Source organism: Pogoniulus pusillus, chromosome 5, assembly GCF_015220805.1.
Source record: "Pogoniulus pusillus isolate bPogPus1 chromosome 5, bPogPus1.pri, whole genome shotgun sequence".
Taxonomy (NCBI): domain Eukaryota; kingdom Metazoa; phylum Chordata; class Aves; order Piciformes; family Lybiidae; genus Pogoniulus; species Pogoniulus pusillus.
The window spans coordinates 41,926,219-41,953,427 of NC_087268.1; the positions used below are offsets into that span (position 1 = coordinate 41,926,219).

The 27,209-nt window shown below is 39.6% G+C and overlaps 1 protein-coding gene across 1 annotated transcript; it reads right to left on the reverse strand.

The window, feature by feature from the left end:
* Positions 1-664: 664 nt before the first annotated feature.
* GPR180 (G protein-coupled receptor 180) lies at positions 665-27,165 on the reverse strand. Its single transcript, XM_064143894.1, has 9 exons — positions 26,911-27,165; positions 25,364-25,522; positions 22,303-22,497; positions 17,997-18,177; positions 17,763-17,812; positions 13,104-13,261; positions 6,703-6,894; positions 6,269-6,346; positions 665-4,606 (listed from the first exon to the last, which is right to left on the reverse strand). Exons 1-9 carry the CDS (start codon positions 27,044-27,046, stop codon positions 4,448-4,450), a joined length of 1,308 nt encoding a protein of 435 aa, XP_063999964.1. The 5' UTR covers positions 27,047-27,165; the 3' UTR covers positions 665-4,447.
* Positions 27,166-27,209: the final 44 nt, after the last annotated feature.

Genomic DNA, 27,209 nt, shown 5'->3' on the forward strand with positions numbered 1-27,209 from the left:
TAAGGGTGATCTTTCACTCTTCCATGGGCCTTTGCTACTCCCATCCTCAGCAGTGCCACTGGTACTCATCAAATCCTGATGACTGGGTCAGTGAAATAAAACCACTGAGAAATAATCTGGGTTTTTCCTTCTGCTGTTGCTAAAGGCTGAGTTTTCTATCAGTTTAACTTAAACCTGCTGGATGAACAACCAGTGTCACTTCGAGAGTAGCAAGAACACTGTGCAGTTAGGAGAACAGAGACACTCTTTTCTGTACAATTAACAACCAACTTTGCCGAGATGTCAAACCACTTCCTCAGGTCTCTGATGGCTTAGGAAGACTAAAGACAGTGTAGGAAGGGCAAAGGGGATATAGGAAAACTGCAAAATCAAAACAGACCAAGGATAAAGAGAATATTCATACTAGATGCAAAGTAGGGGCTGGACTGTGAGTGTTGATCATGGGAACAGATGGAAGAGATAGAGAAATGACACCCATTACAGTCAAAATCTTATGTGTGAGGAGGGGGAGAAGGGAGGGCAAAGCATGGTGGGAGAGATGGATGCACAAGTGAGGAAACAAGTTCACAGAAAGTAACGGCTTAAGAAAAACTGGAATCAGAACTTAGCGTTCACTGGAAAAATCAGAGTCTAGCTACATCGGTGTGGTTAGGAAAGAACAATCTTGTGAAAAACAGCTTCATACTTTTAATGTCAGACATTTGCAAGGATCATGGGCTCTTTGTACATTGCATAGTCACACAAAAAGAGTTAAAACACACAGCATGACAGCAGTTTTAGCCAGTCCAATGAACATTTGTGTCAGCCAGAGGTATAACATTGCATGGAATCAACAAGGGCTAAATACGATATTCTTCCAGGTCTGTAGAGGACTGCGATGCAAATAAAATCATTTTGATAGTGCTATGGCTCTCCATTGGCACTGGAACTAGAAAGGAATATTTGTTAGATCTGACTGTGGCTGTCTTGTGTGGGAGGTCTTAATATGTATTAGAAACTTGATTATTTTTCCAATCAAGCCTTTCCACTTACATTTACATATATTTAAACATTAATTTTCCTACCTGAAGTATTTTAAATAAACATACACTAAACACATGCTACACAGAAAGGGAGCAAATAGCTTAGGGTACCTGTGATAAGCCCTAGAATTGCTCCAGCCTCCATGATGCTGTTTGGGAGCAATACAAGGTGATCCCTTCTCAAAGCTTGAAGGGCTCCTGTAGACCAAACCAGCAATTATTTCTCCCAGACTGGGTACCCTACTTTCCCCCCGACACCAATAAATCATAATTGACACAAACTGGCATCTGTGCCAACAAAAAAGGTGATGGTTGGAAAGGAGATGTCCTCTCACACAGATGTGGATTTCCTTGGAGCACAACCAATTTCAGTTTGCAGTCTTGTCAATACACAAGCACAGAAATGCACAGGTGATGGAATTCATATACTCTGTAACTGCAACTTTATTTACAGCAGATCTATGGAATGAGCAGAAACTCTCGAGTGAGATGTTGCCACCTGACCTCAACTACACAGTGCCGGTTCACATGGTCAGCAGCAGCAGCAGCGTGGCCTTCAGGGGTACACACCAGAGTCTTTTGCAGGAAGCCTGCAGCTGCTGGAGCATTCCCTGAGAGCTCCCTGCATACACGGCACAAACTCACATCACACACACTCTGGTACTACAGGCATACGAAAGGAGTACTTTTGCCCGCTGCTGTCATCTAATGCATAGCTGACATAGGATGCATCGGGAGTTCTTCAGATGTATGAGAGAGCCACAGCTCATGACAGAAAACACGCTTCAGAAAAGCAATAGTTTTCCCAGTCAGGATGTGCTGATCAAAGCAACCGAAAGAAGACTGGAAGCTATTCTTTCAAGATGAGGTTATGAAACCCAACTGATAAAATGGGTAACTGTGCGAATGAGCAAGAAAATAGCAAGTTGTTATCAGCTGGTCTTGTAGAAGATATAAGTTAGGAAGAAGAGACTGACTTTCACATACTCAAAACACTCTTCAGGCATAACTGAGAGGCAGAAAGCTTCAAGCTAGCATACAGGTAAGTATAAAGTTCTGTAAATTAGTCATGTTTGAAGATTCCCCTCTAACACAGGCTGTACCAAATTAACTGACATCTTGAATGTTATGGTAGTCACACTGACCTACTGCTACAGTATGCATCAATGATTTAACAACATAAAATTGGTGAGTGTTGGTTATGAAGGGATGCTAATAGACCAGGACAGGAATAGATGTCCTTCGTTCCACTTACCATAAGAAAACGATCCTTAATTGCTACAGTTATTTTCAACTTGTTGGATTCAATGCCAAACTAAGGGCATAATGTTACCTGCTGACTTATGGGGCAATCTGGAAAAGATTAAAACACTTTATGCTTCATATTTACACTCAACAGTGGATTAATTTTATGAATTGTTGTAGGGTATAAGGTGAAATTAAGATTCCATTTATCTTAATAATGACTGAAGTCAGAGGGACTACAGGAAGTAAAAAAAAAACCACACTTCTGAAGAATGAAACAAATAGAGTGCCTCTCCTGAAAGTCACATACAGGTTAGTTTGCTTAGATTCAAACTTTTATCACGATGGATCATAAACTGTAAAGTGCTTCTATCAGAAAATTCTACTTTATGTGTGAATTACACATCTTACACATGAGGACAGATAGAACTCTTCTACTGCATTATTGGAGACTTATTGAAAACAGGATGCTTTTTCTTGAGAAGATGAAAAGTACAGAGATAAGCAGGGAAATAAAGACTGAAGCTTTAACCAATAGTATTTTTCTGTGGTTATCAGAGGAATGTAATAATTAATCTTTTAATCATTCTGAAGATTGTGTGAAATCATAATATCTCATCTTTTCCAGCCTCAACCTGCCATTCTTGATCTGAATTACAAACAATAAGAAAGGAGATGATTTAATGAGCAACTTTGTCATGTTGCCATTTTGCCTTAGTCAAAGGCAAATGTCTAGTTCTGCTGCTGAACTAAAATGGAAAAAGCTTATATTCCAACTATGCTTATAACTGAGGCAAACATGAATAGAAAAGCTATGGTTAAAGCTAGAACCCCAGTGTTCTCCTAGACACACAATTAAATACATACCGTTAACAAGAAATAAACATTTGTTCACTAGAAAAAAAAACAGCAACCCATGTTTTGAAGAAACACATGTATGAAAAGAAGTCTTAAATGTAACAATGCAAAAAGAAAGATTTCGGTCAATGGCAGTAGGTATGTCCTTATTATGAAGGGTGGGGGAAAGTCAGTGTGATTCAATCATAATAAACAGGCACTTCAATAAAGTATATATTTACAGTGGCTTTCTGAATGCTAGGGCATCACAAAGAAGTATGGCTTTATTACAATGGATGGAATATGGCAACTACTTAGAACCCAGTGCCAACATGGATTATAACAAATCCAGTGAGTATTTTGTTTTTCAATTATTCATAGAAAATTTAATCCTGATTAAGTATCCTTGGGCAGGAATTCATGGGTAGTTGATGACTGAAACCAACATTTATTTGAAATGCTTCTGTTAATTTAATCTGTGTATATGGCTTAATTATGATTGAATCCTCAATGTAACAGAAATGAATTATATCAGGATTAAAATTCTACTACCACATCACCCGTTCCATTTTCTTTGCCTTTCTTTAAAAAGATGCAAGCCTGCTGTTTTCATTACCTTTATGTTGCCATTTCAACTGCTGTTTAGACCTTCATTATTGGATGAACTTTTTAGTTGTATTTCTTCAAAAAAGGTGCCCAACATAAAACCTATTTTCACTTCCACTAAAATTTTAACCAGTGTGAGCACCAGTTGCACATAAAGGCTTTGCCTTTACACTAGTAATAAAGAAAAGTGTCTTGAAGACAGATGTGAACATTTTACACGTGCTTTACAGAGGATTCTCTCTCTTTTGTTTCCCTTTCTTCCATAGTTAAGACATTTTATGAAATTAATTTTCTCTAAAGCATTAAAATAAGATAACTTGTACTTGTCATTACATATCACACCAATTTCACAACTGGCCTATTTCAGACTTGTTTGAGCTTGCAGATGTTTTAAGAACAGCATTTTATAATGCTGTCACACCTAGTACTGACGTGAAGTAAGGACAGTTTTCTGTGTCTGCGAACGGGTGAGAAAAGGCTTTTCTGTGATATAGCTCAGGACCACACTTACACATAAATAATATTTATAAAGTTATTCAAACTATGGATTTTCCACTCACCAACACTTTTAACAGATTAATCAAGGAACTTTGCCAGACTAAATGTCTGTGAAGTGCTCCGATACCGGTACTTAGTTTTCCAGTGAAACTAACGTATCGCAACACCTGTGATAAAAACACTTGTCTATTCAAGTTATTATTGCACATTTATTACATAATGTATTCTTCCTAAACATCTCAGAAGTGATGTCGATTTTTATGTCCAGAGGATACTGTTAGTGGCAACGTCACTGATGACAGTGAAGATACTTCCCAATATAGGCTATGAGACAGAAAAAGTCTGTAGAGGATAACCATGGAGATGCACTGACAGAGGATAACGCCTATGGTAATAATCTAGAGACAAAAAGAAAAGAGAAGTGAACCCCACCCCCACAAAAAACAGCCCACAGTAAATTCCTATTGGCACACTAAGTACTTGAGGTTTAACTTTAAACCTTTTAATGCTGCTGCAGTTAGAAAAGATTGGAACATGAATCTCAAGTCCAGAATTCACTCTCACACCTGTGTGTTTTTAAATCAGTGGATAGCCCTGGGCAAGTCACATAACCCTTTTGGTAGTCTCTGTTCTGGGGAATTTCAGACTTGCAATTCACCACCCATGCAGTTTCACAAGCAGAGGTGATGTTTATATATTCTATTCTTACAACAAACAGAGTGGGGGAAATAAAATTAAAAAAAGGCAAGAGCCTGGAAACACTTTGCACTAGCACACACATGGAGCTGTTGAGGACAGTGATTTATCAGTCTCACTTAGCCAAATCTCCTTTCAGTACAAGTCTCTTTATCTGTAAAAGAGGTCTAAGGCAGTATTTATCCAACATGTAAATATTTTTTTCCTGAGAAAGCAAAAGCTTTATAGAGGGAGTCTTTTAAAACACGCTTTCCTTACAAAAATATGGTATTTACTAATGATGCATTTATTGTATTGAAGTACATTTAAAGGAGGAAACACAGCTAAATTATTATAATTTAGAGGCTGTAGATATACACAATCGGTACACTTGCTCAAATGCAAGAGCAGAGCAACTGTACTCTCCCTTCAGTAAGCTCAAAATCTCAAAACACTGAAATTTTCCTTCACTAATCCCACTTTTAGATACTGTCCTTCTGCTCTGATCATGTTTTCATCAAGCAACAACTGAAAGTATCTTCATTAGTATCTCTTGAGGAGTCATTATTTCTCAGATTTAGAAAAAAAAACCCCATAATTTTTAATTTATTCTGTATTTTTAGTGGAACCTTTTTCTTTCCCTTATATATCCTCTACACAAATAAAAGCTCAATTTGTGAATACGTTTGCACAGAAATGTGTAAGTGTTTTCTCTTTGGCTATAATCATAGTGAAAAGAAGCAACCTTTATCCTGGAAGGAGTTAGCCAACCCTTTGAGAACAGTAATGCATTTTGTCTGGCTGTGTCAGGCTTCATACTGTAGTTCTGTAGCTCCCAGTATGTTTAAGTAACTGAGAAATCCAGCAAGTCCACCTTTGGTTTTAACTGTTTAAAGCTTACCAAACAAATTACCTATCTGGAGAGATTTCTTAATCTGAAGAATACAGTTCACCTACAGCTTCCCTGACCTATTTAGCCAAACAAAGCTTTTAAAGGATGAAGACTAAAAAGCAAACAACAACGAAAACCCACTGATTTATCTTTCTACTAGCTTTGTTAAAAGAATCCCCAAGGTGTTTTTAATTAAAAAACAAACAAGTAAACAATAAAACAAAACACCTCCTCCATATTTTCTTTTGACTTCACAATCTCCTCCCCTCCCTGCCTTAACCTAGAAATGATTACTCTTAGATGATTCAAACCCTGTATGCCTTTGTGAAATATGACTCACATTAGCATCAACGAAAGCTGTGTGACTAAGACTTTTCAAGTTGCTTTGGGGTCATAAGATTAACAGCCTAAGAGCATGAGTTTGCTAACAAACACTGAACATGAAGAACAACTACTATTCAAATTCCATCTCTTTTATCTTGCCTGTACATACCTTTTCTCTTTGATATTCTCTGAATATTATAGCAATGGTTGCAAGACATGGGTGGCACAAAAACCAGAGAATGCAGGCCTGAAAGAGAAGATGAGTATAAGTTATAAAATGACTACGTGCCAGCTTAGAAGAAAGAAGTGACAGTTAGAGGAACTGCATTTACATTTCTGTCTATTTTATGAATCCATTGCTTAATTTTTTAATCAACAAAATGAAACCACACAATGAAAGGTGGGATTTCTGTTTAAAAAAGCTCTATATGCCTTGTCAAATTAAAATGACTACTCAGAATATGATGACAAGGTGCAATTTAATCAAGACAGACACTTAAGTGCTAACTTTCTTATGGACAAAAAGCATTTGTGCTTCAGACAACTGCGTGCTACTATTATATTTACAGCAGAAGGGATCAGCTTCCCTTACATAACCCATACTTTGGCAAAGGTGATATAGAACTCCCTTTTCAGTGTGCTTCTCTCTGCTGTGATGATCTGGTAAAGGCCAGCAGCCAGTGACAAAGCCAGGCAAACTCTGAGGCCAATAAGCAGTCCGCTTGCTAAGCCATGGTGTGAATGGTAGCTGTGGTGGTTCGTATCTTCAAACTGCTCCCAAATTAATAAAAAGCTCTGGAAAAGAACAGCAGCAAAGTATATTTAAACAAGGTTACACTAGACCTCAATTTATATTTCCATCACAGATTAAATTATCTGCACAACTGGTTGTGCTCCGCTCTGCTTGTTTAGGAGCCTGCCGTGTTGCACAAGAATACCCTGATTGGAACTGCTTTTTGGCACTACCTATTACTTCAAGTGCAGCTGGAAGGAAGAAAGTCTCACTCCTTGCATTCAGTAATTTTTAGAAAGTCTGGCAAGTTAAAGTTCACTCTGGTTTGGACAGAAGGAATGTTACACCTCTGCATAAGATCCAAAATCATCATCTAGTTAAACAGCGGCCTACTTAGCAGGAAGCCCACTGAAATGATTCCACAGAGGTACAGGGAGGTGTCTCCTTCCACTCAGGATCCACAACCTGTAAAGTTTGTTTCAAAGGCAGGCAACTACGCCTTTTCTTTCAAAATCCTAACAGGATTCACTTTTCTTTTCAAAGATAGGGAAGTAAGAGGGTGGTGCTGCTGCCCCTTTTATACAATAGCCTAAAGGCTCAAGCATTCACCCAGGTTGAACTTAGATCTCCCACAACTCCCTTCTTTGCCTAAAGGAAATCCAACTCACATCTCCCACCTCCTTGGAGAGTGCAGCAACTGCCAGGCTATAGGCTGTTCTTGGGTGGGCCACTCTCCACCCCTTCTATTGAAGCTGTGCCATTGTGGAGAAAAGAATTCAACATCAGCTAGGTCAGAAACTGTGAACGAGTCTGACTCTGCAAGCAACTGGCATGAAAACTTCCTAAGGTCTAGGAAAGGGAACATTGCAGCTTCCAAATAGCGCTCCAACATCTGGACAATGCTCTAGCCAACAACCAACTACACGATAATAGTAATGCTCCTTATCTCTCTGCACTGTATCCCATTTGCTGCAGAATCCAGTTTTGTAGAAACACTGCCAGAAAGCTTATTGATAGATTTTCCATGGGAAGACAGACTTAAGAAGTGCCCAGTTTCTGAATCTTACTCAAGCAGAAGGCAGGTGCACACTTGTCACATAAAGAAAAAAAATGGGTCTTACTGAAGTACAGAATTTTAAGGCTTTGGGAACGTTAACGTTAAAGATTAGAATGCCCATAAAGTTCAGACTCTCAAAGCACTAAGTAGCAGTGGAATGGCATTTTAAGACATGAATATACACTGGAATCCAGTCTACCTACTGCACACATCTCACTTAGGTTTCAGGTGCCTAATGAAGCAGGTTTTCTGAAGAAAGGCAGGCAAATGTGATTTATATGAGGAAGGTAGCTCTGAAGGCCTTCAGAAGCAGGCATTGTATGCCTCAATTTAGAAATCTAAATTAGTCAGATTCCTTTCTGAGCACATGCAAAGGTTCTCTCACTACATTAATTACATAAAGACAAAAAGGTTACTGATATTAAGTTTTGTTTTTTTTTACTAAATATGTACTCCATCTGTGCCTTCTGAAGGTGGGTGGCCTTGAGCCTCATCAGTTGAGAAAGATCAGTTTCACTTAGAATATCATCAGGAAGTACTCTTGTGCTTTTCCCCTCCATTACCTAGGCCATGAAACAGCAAACATGACTGCTGTAATTTCAGTCAGTCCTCTACTACCTGGATGGAAAATAAACAGATGGGAAAGGGACAGACATGAAGCACGCACAGAAAAATGACTGTGCTGAAATGTAATTTTTTCCCCCAATCTATATCACTTCACCAATCTGGTTTACAGTATAATACTGATTACTAGTAAATAATCTGATCAACTGGCTTCAGACATTCCTGCCATAAAACTCTGAGTAACTCCAAGTAAATATCTTCAAATGGTCAAACTACTTGAGAATACTGTCAAAGATTATGACTGAAAATCTCAGGGTTTCAGGACCCACAGTACAGTGTTTGGTAAAGTTATGCCTACAGCAGTAGTTTTGGTATCAAATTGATGAGCTGCTAGGACAAAAGTGATTTTCAGTCCCGGTGGAATATGCTAGGGCAACAAATATAGGTTCTACAGTTACAGAATCACTGCAGTCTTGTACAAAGCACTTTTGGGTTTGGTATTTACATTTGGGAATAGCCAGAGTATTTAAATTAAACTTCCTTGGACTGAACATACACTGTCTGAGAAAATAACATTCCACCACCCCTGAACATCTCCTGTGTATATCTATCCTCCTGACTAAAGCATGCGTCAAAAAGAAGGAAATATAGGTGGATGGAGAGGGAACTGTGCTATTGCTTTAAGAAGAAACTTTAGGTAGATCCCAAAGATAGCTTACCTTGAAGGAATAGAGCTCATGAGGGTTTGAATTTTCCGTAACCTATGCCAATAGTAACAGCAATGAAGGAAGCCACTTTCATGAGAAGATGACAAAGAACTGGAATAAAGGAATCATGAGAACAAAGTCCAAATCATCATGAGAAAATAGTGTCTGACAGAAGAGTATGCTCTGGACTTTTAAGGACTGTAAACTGTGTAAACAACACAGGAACCAGTTGATCAAAGACCATGTGTAGTGACAGTAATGTAAGATCACAGAAATCCAGCTTCCTTCAGCTTCATTACATTACTTAATAAGAAGGCAGAAGCATTAGAGGTAGAGATGGAACCCTCAGTACAACAGACTGGAAACCTGAATAAGGGAAACATGTCATTACTCTTACTATGATCCAGGATTGTTCTCACTCACCAGAGAAAAGCAAGATCCTTTAAAAGCAAGTTTGTGCTACTGAGTGTTTCTAGGTTACACTGGATTAGGCAGTCCATTCCTCAATAAAGGATGAGCTTTCACAGGCAAGCATGATCTTGAAATAAAAATCATTTTGGCTGGCTATGCCTGAGGAGTTAAGGTCAGTAAGCCCTGAGAAGTCCCTTACCTTGACCACAGGATCAGCTGACTTGGCTGCAATATCAGAAAGATGCTGAAAAAACACCCAGACACTGAAGTGAATATCAAAGTTATCTTTTTGTTGGCAGTGAACAGTGTTTGAGCTCTAAGAAATTGGAGGGAAATTCTAATTACTATCCAGAACCATAACTCTGTATAGCAGCCTGCAGACAAAAGAACCGAATGAGGCAGGTTGCTGAAAAGCTGACTTGCACTATCCAACACAAAAGTCGCACTGCTTCTTCACAAAGTGAAGAAGAATGGACATCTCCTCATTTACATAATGCAATGCTCAAAATGCCTGATTTCATCTGCACATATTTCTTATCTATTTCAGTTCACAGTGGACACCAACCACTGTCCAGTACTGACTTTTCTCTTCAGGTGCTAGAGCAATGTTTACCACGGAGATCATCCTGATGTTCCAGCTATACAAGCTGAAACTCCACATTCATACAGTGAAGAAACAGACACTCCCCTTCTCTATGCCAAGACTGACTTTATGGCAAGCCAAGATAACATATCAATCTCCAGCATAGGCAGGTTCTCATGAGACAGATCATCTCAGAGGCAAGCGGAAGAAGGAAGCAAGAGGGAAATCAAAAGTAGCAACAAGGTAAAATGGGTTAACTAGCTACTTCTAACCTAGTATCTAGTACTTGTGTATCTGATGCCATGCAACACCAGTACAGTAAAAATTATTTAGATCTAAGGTCAGAGGAATGAGCACACCTTTGGGGTATAGCTTAGAACCCACGTGATGCGTGACATTGAATGCAACGAGACTTGATGTCATTTTAGTCAGGTTCAAAGTGATCAGCTATCTTTCTAGAATCACTGCCTCCACTCTCATCAGCCCTGAAAGCTGAAACCAAAATCAATGTGATGCAAAGACCTGCCATCAATAAAGTTTTGAACAAGGTTTCTGTCTCAGCAGTGGAGAGTGGAGTCTTTAATGAGTACAGAGCAGTGTGGGATTTTTTTTGTCCTGAGGCTGAAGTAAAGAACAAGTTAAGGCAAAAGGAGATGTTAAATGGCAGACTTGTCCCTCCTTTGAGACGCTACTTCTTTGCAGCTGTGAAGGCCACAAGAGATTCACTGACTAGGAGGCTGTGTCTGCCCTTCACTGATAGTAACCTGGAAACGTGGCCTGGGAAACTGCTGTCATCTCTGACAGGACAAAATGTCCACAGCATCAATACAAAGAGGAGAAAAATTCCTGGAAATTTGTCGAGTAAGTTGAACTAGTAGTAAGCAAACCAGGTCAGATAGTTTGCCAGGCAAAACTGCAGTTGAGTTGAATAACACGTTTTCCCAGGTTGTCCATCTGTTTGACTTCCCTGAATATCAGATAAGGATGGGTAGTGTAGAACATCAATAAAACTAACATGGTTCAATCTCCAGTTGTGTTAGGTAGTAGATGCGATTTCCAGCACCCTCCACAGCAACTCCTTTGAATATCTCTCATAATTCACACAAATCTGTCCATCTTCTGGCATGGGAGGAAGCTCCTGTAAGAATCTCTGGGAAAATGGAGAAAAAGAAGTTGTTCTATGTTTTTCACCATTAAAAGTACTCATTGACTGTCCTGTTAACAGCAGGTCTAACAGCTGTGTAAATCTAGACAGACCAGTGAGTAACAGACTAATCCAGAGGATGAAGTCTTGAGCTTGCTGCCTTTGACAGAAGTGATGTTTGAGTCCTGCTCTTCTTAGCACAGACCGTGGAGCTTAGAGACAAGGCAGAAAGCATATTTTGTACATATTGAACCATGAGATGGAAATCATCCTTTCCAGAAGGGGCAAAGATACTCTTGGTGTCAGGGAACTTCTGCTAGAAATAGCAGACACTGAGATGAAAGTGCAAAACCACCCAGGGAATGAATACTCTTGACACCCATATTCTGTTCCTACAAAACTCCCACTAAATCTGACATTCTCAATGGTACTAGGAGGAGAGATGTAGTAGAGCTGTGCTTCTGTAGGGAAGATAGCAAAATTTGTGTCAGTGCTTCAGTGGTGCTCAAAGAGCCACCACAAATGTGTGACGGACCAGTACTGGGGGAAGAACCACGTATGTATGGCAACTGCCTCGGTTTTGACCAGAAGTAACAACCAAAAAAGGACCAAGCTGATGATACCAAGTGTCCTCTCCAACTAGTAAAAAAGAAACAACAACTAACTTTGCAGTCTGAAGTGACAGCGTTCTAACACACCCATATACACGTACAAGTGGAGAAGCATGAATAAAATTAAATACTTTAGAAGTCTTCCTTACTACCAGCATGTAAACTTTCTGATGCTAGACAGGTGTCAAAGGTGGAATGAACCTATCTTTAAATTCCAACAGTCTCATTGGCCTTCAACAGCCTTTGGTTTACACACTTAATTAGTAAGAAATGTCAGCTCCCAGCTATTCTTAATGTTTTAGCAGTCCACTTATTTATTTTGGAAGTGGCACTAATTACAGATACAACCCTCATAGCACAAAATCTCCAGTATAATCTCTCCCTCATTACTGTCTCCAGTTTCTCCCTGCTCCTCTCTCAATAGCTTTCAGATTCTCGTTTTTATGCTGTGATTAAAAAAAATTTGTTTACAAAAAGGTACCACCAGGGTTGGATGATCTCCATAACAATCTACTTTTAAGTTACAGGTTTACTTGACTTTCTAATTTATACTAATGGAAAATATTTGAATGAAATCATGAGCCAGACCATTTGTATATTTGCAAGACCAATCCTGCACATCAGCCTTTCAAGGATTCCCTTATATTGATTGAAAACACCATCAGACATTCTATTTGAGTAGTCTAAGAAGACACTGAGGAGTTTTTTTTTGGTGACATAATTTCTCACAACAGCTTTTCTTGTTTTTTATGCTGCTTGTTGTTGCTCCCACAATGTAGTTCACAACTCTTCAGTTGTACTGGCTACAAAATTTCTAGGGCCACATTATAAAATCAGTCAGAAAAATGACTGTGCTGAAATGTCATTTTTTCCCCCAGTCTATATCACTTCACCAATCTGGTTTACAGTATAATATCAGGAACAATTGGCACAATTAGGAGTTTGGAAAAACTGTGGGAACTTTTAAAGTTCCTGCTGAACAAAAACATACTGAGAAGCTACACCTTTAATTGCTGAAGTAAAGAGAAGGTGTTGTTACCTATTAGACATACTGGATGCACATTATGCTGTGGGCTTTCTTCCTCAGTTTTGATACTCCCTCCCTCATAATATATTTAAATATGACAGACTGTGATCCAACTAATTTCAGAGCAGCTGTGTATTTCAGTATAAGAATGAAGATAAAACACTAACCTGTGTAACAACAACTACTACAGCAATGCCAGTAGATGTTGGAGTGGAATCCCACTGAAGAGGTCTGCTATGAGATTTCTTCATTCTGCCTATCGTCCAACCCATACACAGACTCAATAATAAATACAGCATTTGTATCTGTGAGACTATGTCACACACTATTGAAAACAGAAGAAAAAACAAAGTCACAACAAAGTTTTGGGTTTTTTCCTAAAGAAAAACATTCTATATACCCAGAAAGGATGGCTGGACATTTATGCCCCTGTCATATGAGCTTTAACTATAATTTTCACAATAGCTTGAGTAGCTGAGGTTGCTTTGCCACAAAATGTGATTATTTTGAGTGGTTTCTAGTGACCAAACAGACTATCAGCTTTCCTCTAGATATGCTGCAGTTCTGCAACAATATGGGCACTGCGCCACACACTTCCAAATGTTACTCTTATGCCAGAGAAGTCTGGGCTCAGGAGTCCATCTGCATAAACAGACTTACAAATGCTAAAGAACTATAGTGGTATGTATGTTAATCACACTGTAAATATGAAACATGAAGCGAACTACTTTCTTTGCACTGATTTTTTTTTTGTTGTTTTTGTTCAAAATCAGATAGTTGCATTGCACTTCAATTGCACTTTGTCCTAAGGATGCAGTTGCTTGCAACAGACAGGGCAAATATTGAGGGCAAATTCCACTCTCAGATATCTACATGGTTATTCATTATGAATTCCCCTAATAGAAATTTCATTTGGAATAACAACTTGCCTATATTTCATTTTATTAATGCATACTACTTTTGCTTCATTTTGCCATGTCCATTAATTTTTTTTTCCTCTGTTTGGGAACACTTAACACATACTCTAAAAAGCTATATTCTTAATCAGTACCTCAAACCCAGGTTTGAAGCTGTAATCTGAATAAAGAAAACTTCAAGCTAGATTATATAAAGCCTTTACTTTTTAGCCTCATTGAAGTACTTTTGACAGTAGACAGAATGGAAGGCTTCTCTCTGGGTGATTGTTAGCTTTAGACCTGATAAATTTTTGAATAAAACTTATTGAACAGTTTTCAAGCTGGTGTTTGGACTTAGAATCACAGAATCAACCAGGTTGGAAGAGACCTCCAAGATCATCCCGTCCAACCTAGCACCCAGCCCTATCCAGTCAACTAGACCATGGCACTAAGTGCCTCAGCCAGGCTTTGCTTGAACACCTGCAGGGACGGCGACTCCACCACCTCCCTGGGCAGCCCATTCCAATGCCAATCACTCTCTCTGACAACAACTTCCTCCTAACATCCAGCCTATACTTTCCCCGGCACAACTTGAGACTGTGTCCCCTTGTTCTGTTGCTGGTTGCCTGGCAGAAGAGACCAACCCCCACCTGGCTACAGCCTCCCTTCAGGTAGCTGAGAGGAAATCACCTCATTGTACTGACGTAACAAAGATCTATAACAAAAAATGATTCTTCTATTATGTAGATGGAAATTTGGTTCAAAAACTAGTGAATGGACACTACAGACAACAGTGCTTTTAATCTGATTAATATTTTAGTTCAAGTAAATTTGTTCCTTATTTGTAATTCACACTTCCACTGTCAGGTACCTGAAAAATATTTCTAAGTTACAGAACCACATTTCTATTTTTATGCAGCTGGGCTGTATTATAAAAGATAAATGTACTTTCACATTTACTACAAATACTGGCACAGAAAATGCTGTCATTGTACACAGATTAATATGCAGCCAAGAGGACTGTGTCAAATGAAGACCAGCTACAATATTTCCCTGGTGCCATCAATACCAGCAAAATGTGGCTGTAAAACAGACTTCAATACATTATTTCTGGGATATATCTGGTGTTCTCACAGTCTATATGCTTAAATGCTTCTTTCTTAGTGTATTCAGAGACTTTCACTGTTTAAGAAATATCAAGAACTTTCAGTAAATACAAACTTGCTAGTTCTTTAATGAAATGAACTGGCACTGGGTTTAGGTAAAATCATCCTGGGATTATGGAGGTGAGTAGATTCAGACTGGACGTGAGAGGAAGTTCTTCACTATGAGAGTGGTGAGAGTCTGGAATGGGTTGTCCAGGGACGTGGTTGAGGCCTCATCCCTGGAGGTGTTTAAGGCCAGGCTGGATGAGGCTGTGGCCAGGCTGATCTAGGGTAGGGTCTCCCTGGCCATGGCAGGAGGGTTGGAACTAGATGATCCTTGTGGTCCCTTCCGACCCTGACTGATTCTATGATTATTTTACAATGCTAGCTACAGAGACACAGAGCTTGCTAGGAAAAATTGTTATGTAAATCCAAGGCATCACAAATCCAAGCTGGAGAAATGAGTAAATATATCTAGATGTTCTAGAGAGCATTTTATTTTCTGTCACTCCTTAAGATAACTTGCCCTGTATGTTACAGTCAGACATGGTTGCTCAATCATATCTTGGATATAGATATTGTTCTGCTTGACTGTGGTAACAATTCAAATTGATTTCTAGATAAAATAGTGTAAGATAAAAACCCAGTACTGGCTTTAATCATTGATATTCCTGAACAGCTTGTCAGAAAGTAAGAAAGCTCATAGAAGTGTCTGAAACTACAATAATCACACAATATCCAGGGCCAGCGTAACACCACATGCTGCTGAGCCAATACCATGTTTGTCCAACTTCCTCACAATTCATCCACTTGGGCTGTTCAACAGGCATAGTAGTATTTGACTTTTCACATTTCAATCCTACTCAAAGTTAAAAATTCATTATTTGTCATGTGTTTGAGTGCCAGTATTATTTGTGTGATTTATGTAATTGAGTGATAAATAGGACTAAAGGTCAGGTCTTTATATGTGGTGAAGACTAAATGACAGCAGGAAATAAGAATAATTGCTTGGGGTGGTATCCAGACAGGTTTCTAGAAAGAAATTCTGGCCCTACTGAAGCCAACAGAAAATTTGCCATTTACTTTTAACTGAGATTTCTGCTCTAATACAGGAAAAATGGCAACACTTTCCATCTTCCAACTATGCTACTTGCTATCAGCCATTCCTCAGAACTGTAACTGACACTGAAGCTTTCCACATTTTTATTACTTCTGCTCTTCTACTTTTTTTGGAAACTACAAACCCTAAAAATGGTAGTAAAGAAAAAAATCAATATTAAAAAAAGTATTATTTCATTACTAATAATTACTTTAAGCAAATAAAAGTGGTCTCTTCACTACCATACAGAAGATGTAGCATGCAGCTACTCTCTCAAAAGTTCTGACTGGGTTTCTCACTGGGGAGGAGTTATGACTACCCTGATATTCTCCATTTAATTTCATTTCAGGAGACAAGAAGGAAAGTTTAACAATGCAATTGTTGGAGAAGCTGCAAGGAGCTGCTAACTCAAATGGCTGAAACATCGAGGAGGCAATTACTGCGGTGCCAAGTGCCATCAAGAGGCCGTTAATTCCAACTGCAAGCTTCTAAAACGTACTGCAGGAAGGAAAAATGTTTTTTCTCCATAGGCTGTTACTATCCAATGCTATTTTACTAACGCAGTACTACTTTCTTCAGGTGCTTCAAGCTAACCAAAAGGCAACAGATTTTCTCAGAAAGAACCCTCCAGTGCTCCAAATGTGAGAAGAAAAAAAAAGGTGCATTCTAAGAAAGAACATTACAGAAAGTCAGTTCCAGTGAGAACTCAGAGTATCTATACAGAGTGGAGGAAAACACTCTCGTAACAGAATTTCTTTACATAAGCATTTTCTTTATTATTCTAATCAGACCAATTGATTATAATAGAAAAGTAGAACGTATCCAGAGAAGGGCAACAAGGCTGGTGAAGGGCCTGGAACACAAACCCTATGAGGAGAGGCTGAGAGAGCTGGGGTTGTGCAGCCTGGAGAAGAGGAGGCTCAGGGGGGACCTCATTGCTGTCTACAACTACCTGAAGGGAGGCTGTAGCCAGGTGAGGGTTGGTCTCTTCTGCCAGGCAACCAGCAACAGAACAAGGGGACACAGTCTCAAGTTGTGTTGGGGGAAGTATAGGCTGGATGTTAGGAGGAAGTTCTTGCCAGAGAGAGTGATTGCCATTGGAATGGGCTGCCCAGGGAGGTGGTGGAGTCACCATCCCTGGAGGTGTTCAAGAGAAGACTGGATGAGGCACACAGTGCCATGGTCTAGTTGATTGGCTAGGGCTGGGTGCTAGGTTGGACTGGCTGCTCTTGGAGGTCTCTTCCAACCTGGTTGAATCTATGATTCTATACAGCACAACATTAAGTTGGCTGGTGAAATGACACACTCCATAAAATGTGATTAAGATTCTTAAGAAAGCTTTGCTACTCTAAATCATGCAAACTTAGCGACCCTTTTCAGCGTATTGAAATGGTTACTCATGTGACAGGTGCATATTTCAGTGCTTGTAGGAAGGAATCTTGAGACAAAAAAAAATTACCCTTTAAGAGTACTAAGAAATATATAATTGTGTAATTTTAAATACCATTATTGAAACATCAAGAATTAATCTTGTTTTTCCAGAAGAGCAACATTCAGTATTTTGCAGTCAAAAAAATCTAATGATACGACCCATGATTACATTGCAGTCCAACAATAGTATCTGCTAATATATTATACAGATTAATGTATAGGAATATGTAGCAAACAGTAGAAAAGCATACTCACATTCTGCTAAACTTCCCATAAAAGGTGCTCCTATTCCATCTTTAGAATAACTGATAAAAGAGTAAAAAGATACTTGAGTCTTACGTGCTTGTTCTCTCTTCAAAGTACATTTTGAGTTAAAAACTCAGTCCTATGTTTTGTCAACAATCACCACAGGATAAAAATAGGTATTGAGCTTTACAACACAATGTTCTGCAAGTCTTAAGACTGAAAGCAAAAAATAAGCAAAGATACCTTGAGAAATGCAGGTAGTTGGCCAAAGCTGAACCAGCCTGCAACAGCAATGCGATAGTCAACACCTTTAACACAGTATGCATAGGTCCACGCTTCTTAATTGTTTGCCATAGGGATTGTGCATATATGCAAGCAGTTATGAAGTATGCCAGGACAAGCAGGAAAAAGAATTCATGTAATCCTGTGGAAAAAACAAATATACAGCTTAGATTTTATGAAGAAATGTTGTTGCTAGCCGTAAATAATTAAAACAATGTACGTTTTTTATATAATCACTGGGGAATATTTAGTAATGCCACCTGAAAGTGGCAGTACAGCTAAAATGAGTAAATCCTAGTCTATTTTAGCTAAGAAAGTGTGCTAGTTTGAGCCTAGCTGTAATGTTTTGGTAAGAAGGACTAGATTATAGGCTGTGGAAAGAAAACAAGGCTGATGTCTACCTCACTCGTTGGCTTGCTGAGGTGTACAAGAATCAAAACATAAAGTACTTCTTGCTTCTACTTGGAAACTGTCTGAGCTGCATCTCTCTCTAGCCTCTTTGACTAATCCACTTTGCTTCCTAACCCCCTGGCCAAACCCCCATTCGTTCTTGGGACTGGGGTAAGGTTGAGAGGAGTGGGAGAAGGTGGAAGGGCGGTGGGGAGCCCCTCCTGGGGACTCAGGCTGCTGGGAGAGCTGTTGTGTTTCTGTATTACCTTTTACCTTGTATATTTCTGTATATAACTGCATATACTGTAAATATCTGCTTGTATATTCTGCTAAGCTGTAAATAATAAGCTTCATTCAATTTCCAGAGCCGGTTGAGGCGAGTCTAGGTGATTTCCAGAGTGCGGGGAGGGCGGGGAACACCCAAACCATCACAGAAAGTCAGTGAATTTTTCCACAGAGCTGATTATTATTTGATCTGACAAAGTATTTTTTTATTCAGCGGTATCTTTTCTGAGCATAAGAGAGATTATCTTCAAATGCAAATAGCTTTGTAGCAATTGGAGAAATACTATAAATGGCATAGCCCCGTAAGAAACAGAAACTAATTGTAGCCCATTTGATCAGTCTGAAACATAATTATTAAAAGACTCATTTTTAACTCCTTTTTTTTTTTTTCTTCCATTTTTAGAGGCAAATTTTGAGATTATAGGAACTGTGAAGAAACTTTCGCTGAATGGATCTGACCACTGGGTGTCACTCTTCCTCCACATAAAATAGTGAAAGAATCTCAGCTGATCAAGACAGAAAACTTTAAGACAAAGAAAAATGGAAAGGAACACCATGCAGAGAAAAGTAAGTTCATAGAGTGGATCTGAGAAAATGCATGAAATTTTTGGCAGTCCTCTGGCTTTCAATCTGGCAGTATCATAGAACTGCTGAGGTTGGAAGGAACCTTTTTCATCATCAAGTTCAAAGTTTGGGTACCTCTGAAGATACCCCAAACCCACCTGGACACATTCCTGTATGATCTGGTATAGGTGATCCTGCTCTGGCTGAGGGGTTGGACTAGATAATTTTTCAAGGTCACTTCCAGCCCCTGACATTCAATGACACTCTATAAACTGATTTTCAATAAAAATTAACTATTTTGAATAGGAAGCTCCTTCCAACCAAAGACAGATTGTGGACAATTGGCTTAAGATAAAGTTGCACTGAAATAAAACTATTAAAAAAATATAAAGTACCAGTAGGGTAACTTTCAGCCTGTCCTGTTTAATTTTCCTAGGTTGCATATGCATCTTAGTTTGAAATACCTAACTTCAAAGAGCTGTCTACCTGTTTAGCTTGGAAACGAGATTACTCGTTGCAATCAGAAGTTAGGACATCCTCTTCCCTCAAAGCAAACATCTCAAAGTTACAGTCTTAAGTTCTTTCCCATACTTTTAGTCCATTTTAACTTCTGAGATAGAATCATAGAATCAACCAGGTTGGAAGAGACCTCCAAGATCAGCCAGTCCAACCTAGCACCCAGCCCTATCCAATCAACTAGACCATGGCACTAAGTGCCTCATCCAGTCTTTTCTTGAAGACCTCCAGGGACGGTGCCTCCACCACCTCCCTGGGCAGCCCATTCCAATCTCCTGTGTCAGGCCAGTTTTAGTAACTGACTGAAGAATGACCTCTATTTAACTGTCATAAAGACAGTTTTTAGGTGTCTGGATGAAAGAACAAAGAAATTAAGCTGAATCTTCTCTCTGACACCCTAACATCCTAAGTTGCATACCTCTATGGGAAAATGACAAACATTACTCCTCAGACAGAAATAGGAAATCCTCCTCAGTTCTCATAAAGTAGACACAGGCAATTAAGTGTTAAGTTGAAACTTCAGGATTCTATACTTGAACTTCTGGGTCTGTTTAGCTTGGAAAAGATTGAGAGGGGATCACAACATTATCTGAAGCGCAGGTGTCAAGAGGATGGGGTCAGATTTTCAGTGGTGCCCAGTAAAAGGACAAGGGACAACGGACACAAACTGGAACTCAGAAAGGTAACATTTCATAACAAGAAGGGTACAAGAGCCCTGGAACAGGCTGCCCAGAGGGGCTGTGGAATCTCCTTTGGAGATTTTCAAAACCCACCTGGATGCAATCTTGTGCAACCTGTTTTAGGTGAACCTGCTTTAGTAGGAGTGATTGAACTTGACCATCTCTGGAGGTGCCTTCCAACACCTACCATTCTGGGGTTCATGGAAGTGATGCAGGTTTTAATTCTGAATAAACAGAGGTGTTTCTCTGCAACTGTGGAAGACATGGCATATACAGCTCATATAGTTTCCTTCTTGTTAGATCTAAATACGTGCATTCGACACATTTATGCACCTCCTCACATAGCATGCAAGCTGTTCAGAGTTCTGCTTCCAAGTGCTTAAAGTCTTCCTACAAAATTAATGTAGGAAGCTGAGATACCTCTCCAGAAGGCTTATACACAACTGAAGTGCCACATGATATTTTATAGCTGCTTTGTGCCTCGATTTAGCAAAATAATGTTACCATTGCTTTCTGACAGCAAATTAATTCACTTCTGGATACAAAAATCACCAAATAAAAGCTGCCAACTAAGTCTGTAGATAAAGAAGCACAGTTAAGAAGATGGCTAAGTCAATTATAAGGTATAAACCCCAAATTATTAACAGTGATACTTTCTTAAAGAGTTTGCTAAATATTTCACTGCATATTTTCTTCCTTCTATATCCTTCCCAGATCAAGAACGTCAGCAGGGAATACAATTCTGAGCATAGCAAGTAGGTTCATTCTGGGTACATAGGTTAAATCTGTATATGGAAGGCAGAATAAGCCTACTGGCCTCTTCCTTTTGACAAGAAATTGAGGTTAGTGGCATGGTGATGAGGTCTCCCAGAGCAGTGAAGCATACATCAGGTTGGTTTGGATTGTCCAAAGCATACGCTTTTAATGTAGACATTTCTTTAGCTGCTGTTTTGAGTTACTTCAGGAAGTTTTCCTTCATATGTTAAAAAAATTAAAATTCTATTTCTTCAATAAAATCAGCACTGGCAAATAACTCATCTACAGCCTGTGACTGAGATACTTAAAAAAACCTAAACATTGAACTTAAATTGTACTGGCAAAGTGTTCTATTGTGTATGTACTCATGTTGCACAGGATGGAATTTTACACAGCAAGGAATTTGATGAATTAATTTAAATCAGGGATTAAATTCACATTCAAGAAGTAGTTTACAGTTTAAATGCAGGAGAAACACATATCAGCAAACATGTTAACACTAACATCCCTTGTGTGGCTATACTTCCAGTTAGCCAAGTTTTGGAAAGTCAGTCTAGAGAAAGGAAGTGTTTTTCTCTGTAATGCCAGCAAATGCTGTCTACAACTGCCTGAAGGGACATTGTAGCCAGGTGGGGGTTGGTCTCTTCTGCCAGGCAACCAGCAACAGAACAAGGGGACACAGTCTCAAGTTGTGCCAGGGAAAGTATAGGCTGGATGTTAGGAGGAAGTTCTTCACAGAGAGAGTGATTTCCCATTGGAATGGGCTGCCCAGGGAGGTGGTGGAGGCACTGTCCCTGGAGGTCTTCAAGAAAAGCCTGGCTGAGGCACGCAGTGCCATGGTCTAGTTGACTGGATAGGGCTGGGTGCTAGGTTGGACTGGATGGTCTTGGAGGTCTCTTCCAACCTGGTTGACTCTATGAAATGAATTAAACTTAATTGTTTGTGAGAAAGTAGAGTATAAAATATAAAAGACTGTGCTATCCATTGCCCACACTTTTCCAAGCACAGTAAGGACTAGTTTGTGATCAGATCCTTAACTTACAGATCTAATTTTAAGAGAAAAAAAAAAATCTTACCAGATTCCCCTGCGCTAAAGTGATCTAACGGATTCCCTTCTGCATCTGGGTTTAGTAAGACCATTTCAAACTGAATATCCTCGGATTCAGAATAATTCTCCTCGCAGGTAAACTTGTCTACATAAAACACATACCATGTTTCCGGGTAAGGAATCTGGGATACTGTCAGATTTTGCTCTGTGTGGTTCACAGTCACTTAGGAAGAAAACAAACAAAAACAGGAGTAAACATTGAATCAGTTGAGTTTTAGAAAACCAGTTTCTGAATTAAGATAAAATTTAAATCCAGGCTATCAACTACACACAATACAAACCAGCCTTTGTTTTGAAAACTAGCCATAAAACCAGAGACCAGAATTCCAGCTTAATCTTTTGATTCAAATAGGTGCAGGCAAGGGTTGCTGAGGACATGTACCACATTCCACCTCTGAGCTTTGGGCTTCACTGGCAGGGTTGCCACTTTTGAGGCCAGTAACTACACCAAATTGGAACAGCCACTCAAGAGCTTGGCAAATTGCAGTGTACAAGCTTTTAAGGTGTATGTTAGCATATTTGACAGCTTCTTCCCCAACATGCAATAGACTTAACTTCAAATGACAACTAAGACCTGAGACTATTGCCTAATAAAATTGCATATTTCACATCAAACAACATTTAAACCCAACTATGTAAGAGACATTATTTCATCTGTTCACTGATCTTCGCACTATTTTTCCTAAAGCAACTGATACCCAAGCACAATCTCTTCAAAATAAACACTTGCTGCAAATGAAACCTGTGGCTCTATGTTTAGTGAAACTGTTAAGTACTGTTACACTGATTACTGATGTCCAGTTCAGATTAGCTCAGTCATAAATGAAAGTCATCTCTGTAGATAAAAAATAACAATACAGTAACTGGACTGTAGATTAATTCAATGTAGTAACTGGACAAAGGCTAAGAAAAATGTCATAAAATATGTACAGAACAAGCTATTTATGCAAAGGCCTTTCTAGTTAAAAAATTTACAGACATATGTGTAAAACACCCTTTAGCAAACTCATTATCTCTAAATATTTTGCAGACAAAACTTCTACATTGAAGCCTACCTGCGAAAGCTCTTTATATAATTTAAAAACAATCCCTTAGAACAGAAAATATTTTCCTTCAGTCACTCAAGGCATAAACTGAAGATCCAGGAAGAAATGTATGGCATGTGTCTTTGCAGCAATTGTCATGAAGTACAGATATGGACAACACATGAACTAAAATGAAAAATAAAAGTCTTCTAACACAGGATGTTGGTCTTGTGTAGGCAATGCTAAGTACAAATTCCACTCTGGAGCTGTGTATCTTATCAATCAAACACACAAAGTTAAACAGCTCCCATCACAAAACTGCATCTCACAGAGATGGCTTCACTCTGTTTCAGTTCTTAGCTGAATTCTGGTACAGTGTTAGTTACATCAAGACTCAGAATCACACAGAGCACGTTTAATCAGTTTTTCATCAAACATGCAATCTGAATCACAAGAAATAAGGATAAAATAAAAATGGAATTGATTTTGCCCAGCAAACAGAACCAATTCACCCTGTGGTCACACGATTCCTACATGCAGTAGAAAATAACAAATATACAGCTAGGAGACACAGGAGTGGCAGACCAACTGCTGGACATTTCAGCAGCACTTCAGTTCTGATCCAGGGTAAGGAATTGCATTCTTAGAAACTGTACCTGTGTAAAATTTTCTTATATTCCAAGAAATAAATTTATTACTCTAGGGATTCTTGCTGCACAGAGGAAATGCATTTAAGAAATAAGCTGCACTCATTTAAGATACATTTGAATGAATCTTCTAATATTAATTTATTGAAGGAGAATTAATGCTCTAATTGGATTTTGTAATGTTATGATCAATAATTGGTGTGAAAATTATTTCAGTGTGTTTGCCTTACAGTGAATGCTTCAGTACTTTACTTTTCTTTTACATTTATGTGGATACTCAAGTAAAACTTTATCCTGACTAGCTTGTCTTTGATATTGTATTAAAAAAAAACCCAACTTTAAAACGTTTTCTAAATCAAAGTGTGATAAGCTTATGCTATCATGAAAGCAAAAGTACTATTTTTATTCTTGTGTCTTTGAAAAATGTCATTTCCATAGAACTAGAGAACAGTTTCCAGAGAACAGAACTCTCCTGACAAATGATAACTCTTCCTGCATAAAAGACAAGATCACCTACACAGTCTGTGCTGCTGTAATTCTCAGCTCAAATATTAAAAACATATTAATGCAAGATTCAAAATGCAAAAATAAAGGCAGCAAAACACAGATTTTCTCAGATGATCTTACAGACAAAAGAAATAAAACAAAACCACAAACAACAGAGAAAAAAAGCTTTGCATGTATGAAATTAACCTTTTTACTATGTACCTGTCCTACACACTCCCACCTTACAACCACTTCAGAAATGTAGAGGTAACTGCAGCAGGCTTCATCAGTTTGTCCCTAATTTTTTTTCATTCCACTGCAATAAAGGTCACAATTCAAACTGTACATGACTTTCTCAAGGAGCTTGATTCTCAAGTTCTTTACCTTCCTATTACAGTGGTATTCTTTGTAAATTCTTTCAAATACTCAATGTAATCTTTTTTACAGGTAAGTCTGAGCTTTTAAAATGGGTTTTTATTTCAAAGCAAAGTTGAAAAAAGAAAATCTATATACTGAATGAGTAATGAAAACTTCAGTCAAATGTATACTCCTTCTGAGCTGTGGAAAAGTGAAAGCAGGAGAAGAGGATCTGCCAGGAATTTTGGCTGTTTATACATTAAAGTCACCATTTGTCAGGGACTGTTCACTTTTCGATACAACAAATCACAACTTGCAAAGTTTTCTGAAACAATGTAAACAAAGCAATTTTATTTCCTTGTAATAATTTTTAATTATAGAAGCCTTAAGTCCTGCTTTTACTTAAGTTGACACAAAGTCCAAATTCACTGAAGAGAATATGTTGAATATGCATCTAACAGGGTTCTAAGTAGACAATTTAACGCATAAGGAAAAAAAAAAGGGTAAAACTCACTTGTCAGCTGAGCTTTAGAGAACTTCTCTGTACAGCTCTGATCTTGGACGCTGTTTTGCACTTTCTCCCATTCCTGTGCTTGAAACAGGTGAAGTCTAGCTGCTTTTGTCACAGCTACAGCTGCATTCTCAACTCTGACACACAGAACAGCATGGTCACCTTGATATTTAAAAAACAAAATCAACTCCTCTGCCTCCATGTCAGTTATAAACAGAAAGTTAGTGTGGTATAATTATTTTGCACTACAGCATCACTTTATTTCTTAAATTTCACCACTACTTCCTGTAAAAGCCTTTACACTCTTTCAGAAATACTTTCTGTATGTGTCATTAACTTAATATTGCATACATAACTTTCTATGATGGTGCTTAAATAAACCTTCACCATAACCCAAATGTCATTAGTCTTCTCTACTGCTAACAGCCTCCCCTCTCCTCTCCCTTTTTAAAAACAGATTTTCAGATAGCTTTTTTTTCCTTCATCCCACCTCAGACATTGTTTTCTCAGGTTCAAATAAAGATGATGCCTCAGCCTCAATAACTTGTTCAAAGTCTAGTATTTTATGACCTTTGAGCATCATAGGGTAGCTCTTGAGTCTAGTACAAAGGCTGTGTCACATTTTCCTTCATTCCATTAGATTTTTTTCTTGCAAACTCATTGCTCCTCCAGACTGGAAGCCTGTGCAAGTATTATCTTTGTGGCTGTCTTCTGAAGCATTCAGCAAAACTCTTTAGCCATGAGGCTTTCTTTTTTAGTTAGCTTCAGCTACTGAAATGCTTAGGACATTGGAAAAGCATGCTGACCACCACAGACTTATTATATATGACACTCACCACACTTACATATATCTCTTTTTGAAAAGTAATTCACAACCTGTGTTTCTGCAGTGCCTATTCTAGCAGGATTCTAACCCACTGTTAGGCCTCTTAACTAACAAGCACTTAATAACTTAGGAAAGAAAAAGCCATTGGGAGTAATCAGGTGGGAATTTACATTCTGATGCACGTTGACCCTAAAAACACCCAGGGAGGAGAAATGGACACGCACAATGTTAAGCCTTTCTCTCCTGGGGTGACATCCCAGAGATGCACCTCAAAGTCAAAATGCCTCTGCTCTCCCAGATAACCCTGCTACACTGGGCTACGGGACGAGAAGGGCGGCACAGCGCCTAAGACCCACAGCTGCACTTTTCCGTACGCTGACAAGCAGCGATGCTATGTAATGCAGCACGACGGGCTGCTACCAGCTCCCGTTCCCACTGACTCGGCGCAGCCCCGCCGGGTCTCGCTTCTGGCCAAGCTCCCCATCACCCCCGCCGCTGCCATAGGCTCCTCTCCGCCGGCAGCGCGGATCAGACCTGTTGCACGTCCTGGCGGAAGGCAGGCTGGCCGCACTGCCCGCCGCCGCTCCCCATGCCCCTCGGCTAGCGCCCTCGGCGTCTCAACGACTCCTTGCCCCTTATCTTGTACCCCTCGTTTCAGGACAGCGGCCAGGGACGCTGCGGCCAGGCCGCGCAGTCGCTCGCTTCCCCTCCCTCGAACACCCACCGTGAAACTGGAAGCGCACCACAGGCCGCCAAGGCTCCAGCCGGGCGGCGGCACTGGCGAAGGCGCCCCGCAGCGTCTTGCCCCCGGCGCCCCACCAGCCGGCGGCACACAGCAGCCACAGCAGCCACCACCGCATCCCGCAGCCCGGAGCGCGCCGCCGCGTCACGTGAGCCGCCCCTCCGGCTGGGAAGCGGGCGCGGGACGCGCGAGCGGCAGGGCGGGAGAGCGAAAGAGCCAATGGCGGCCGCGTGCGAGGAACGTGCCCGCCCCGGCGGGGCAGGGTCTCCGCTCTCGGCCGT

Excerpts from the sequence above, each read along its gene's own strand:
- GPR180 (XM_064143894.1), bottom strand. The coding sequence starts at position 27,046 with ATGCGGTGGTGGCTGCTGTGGCTGCTGTGTGCCGCCGGCTGGTGGGGC. Across the intron at positions 25,523-26,910 it reads GGTGCGCTTCCAGTTTCACG|GTGACCATGCTGTTCTGTGT; the intron begins GTGGGTGTTCGA and ends TTAAATATCAAG. Across the intron at positions 18,178-22,302 it reads CTTTAGCGCAGGGGAATCTG|GATTACATGAATTCTTTTTC; the intron begins GTAAGATTTTTT and ends TTTTTTCCACAG.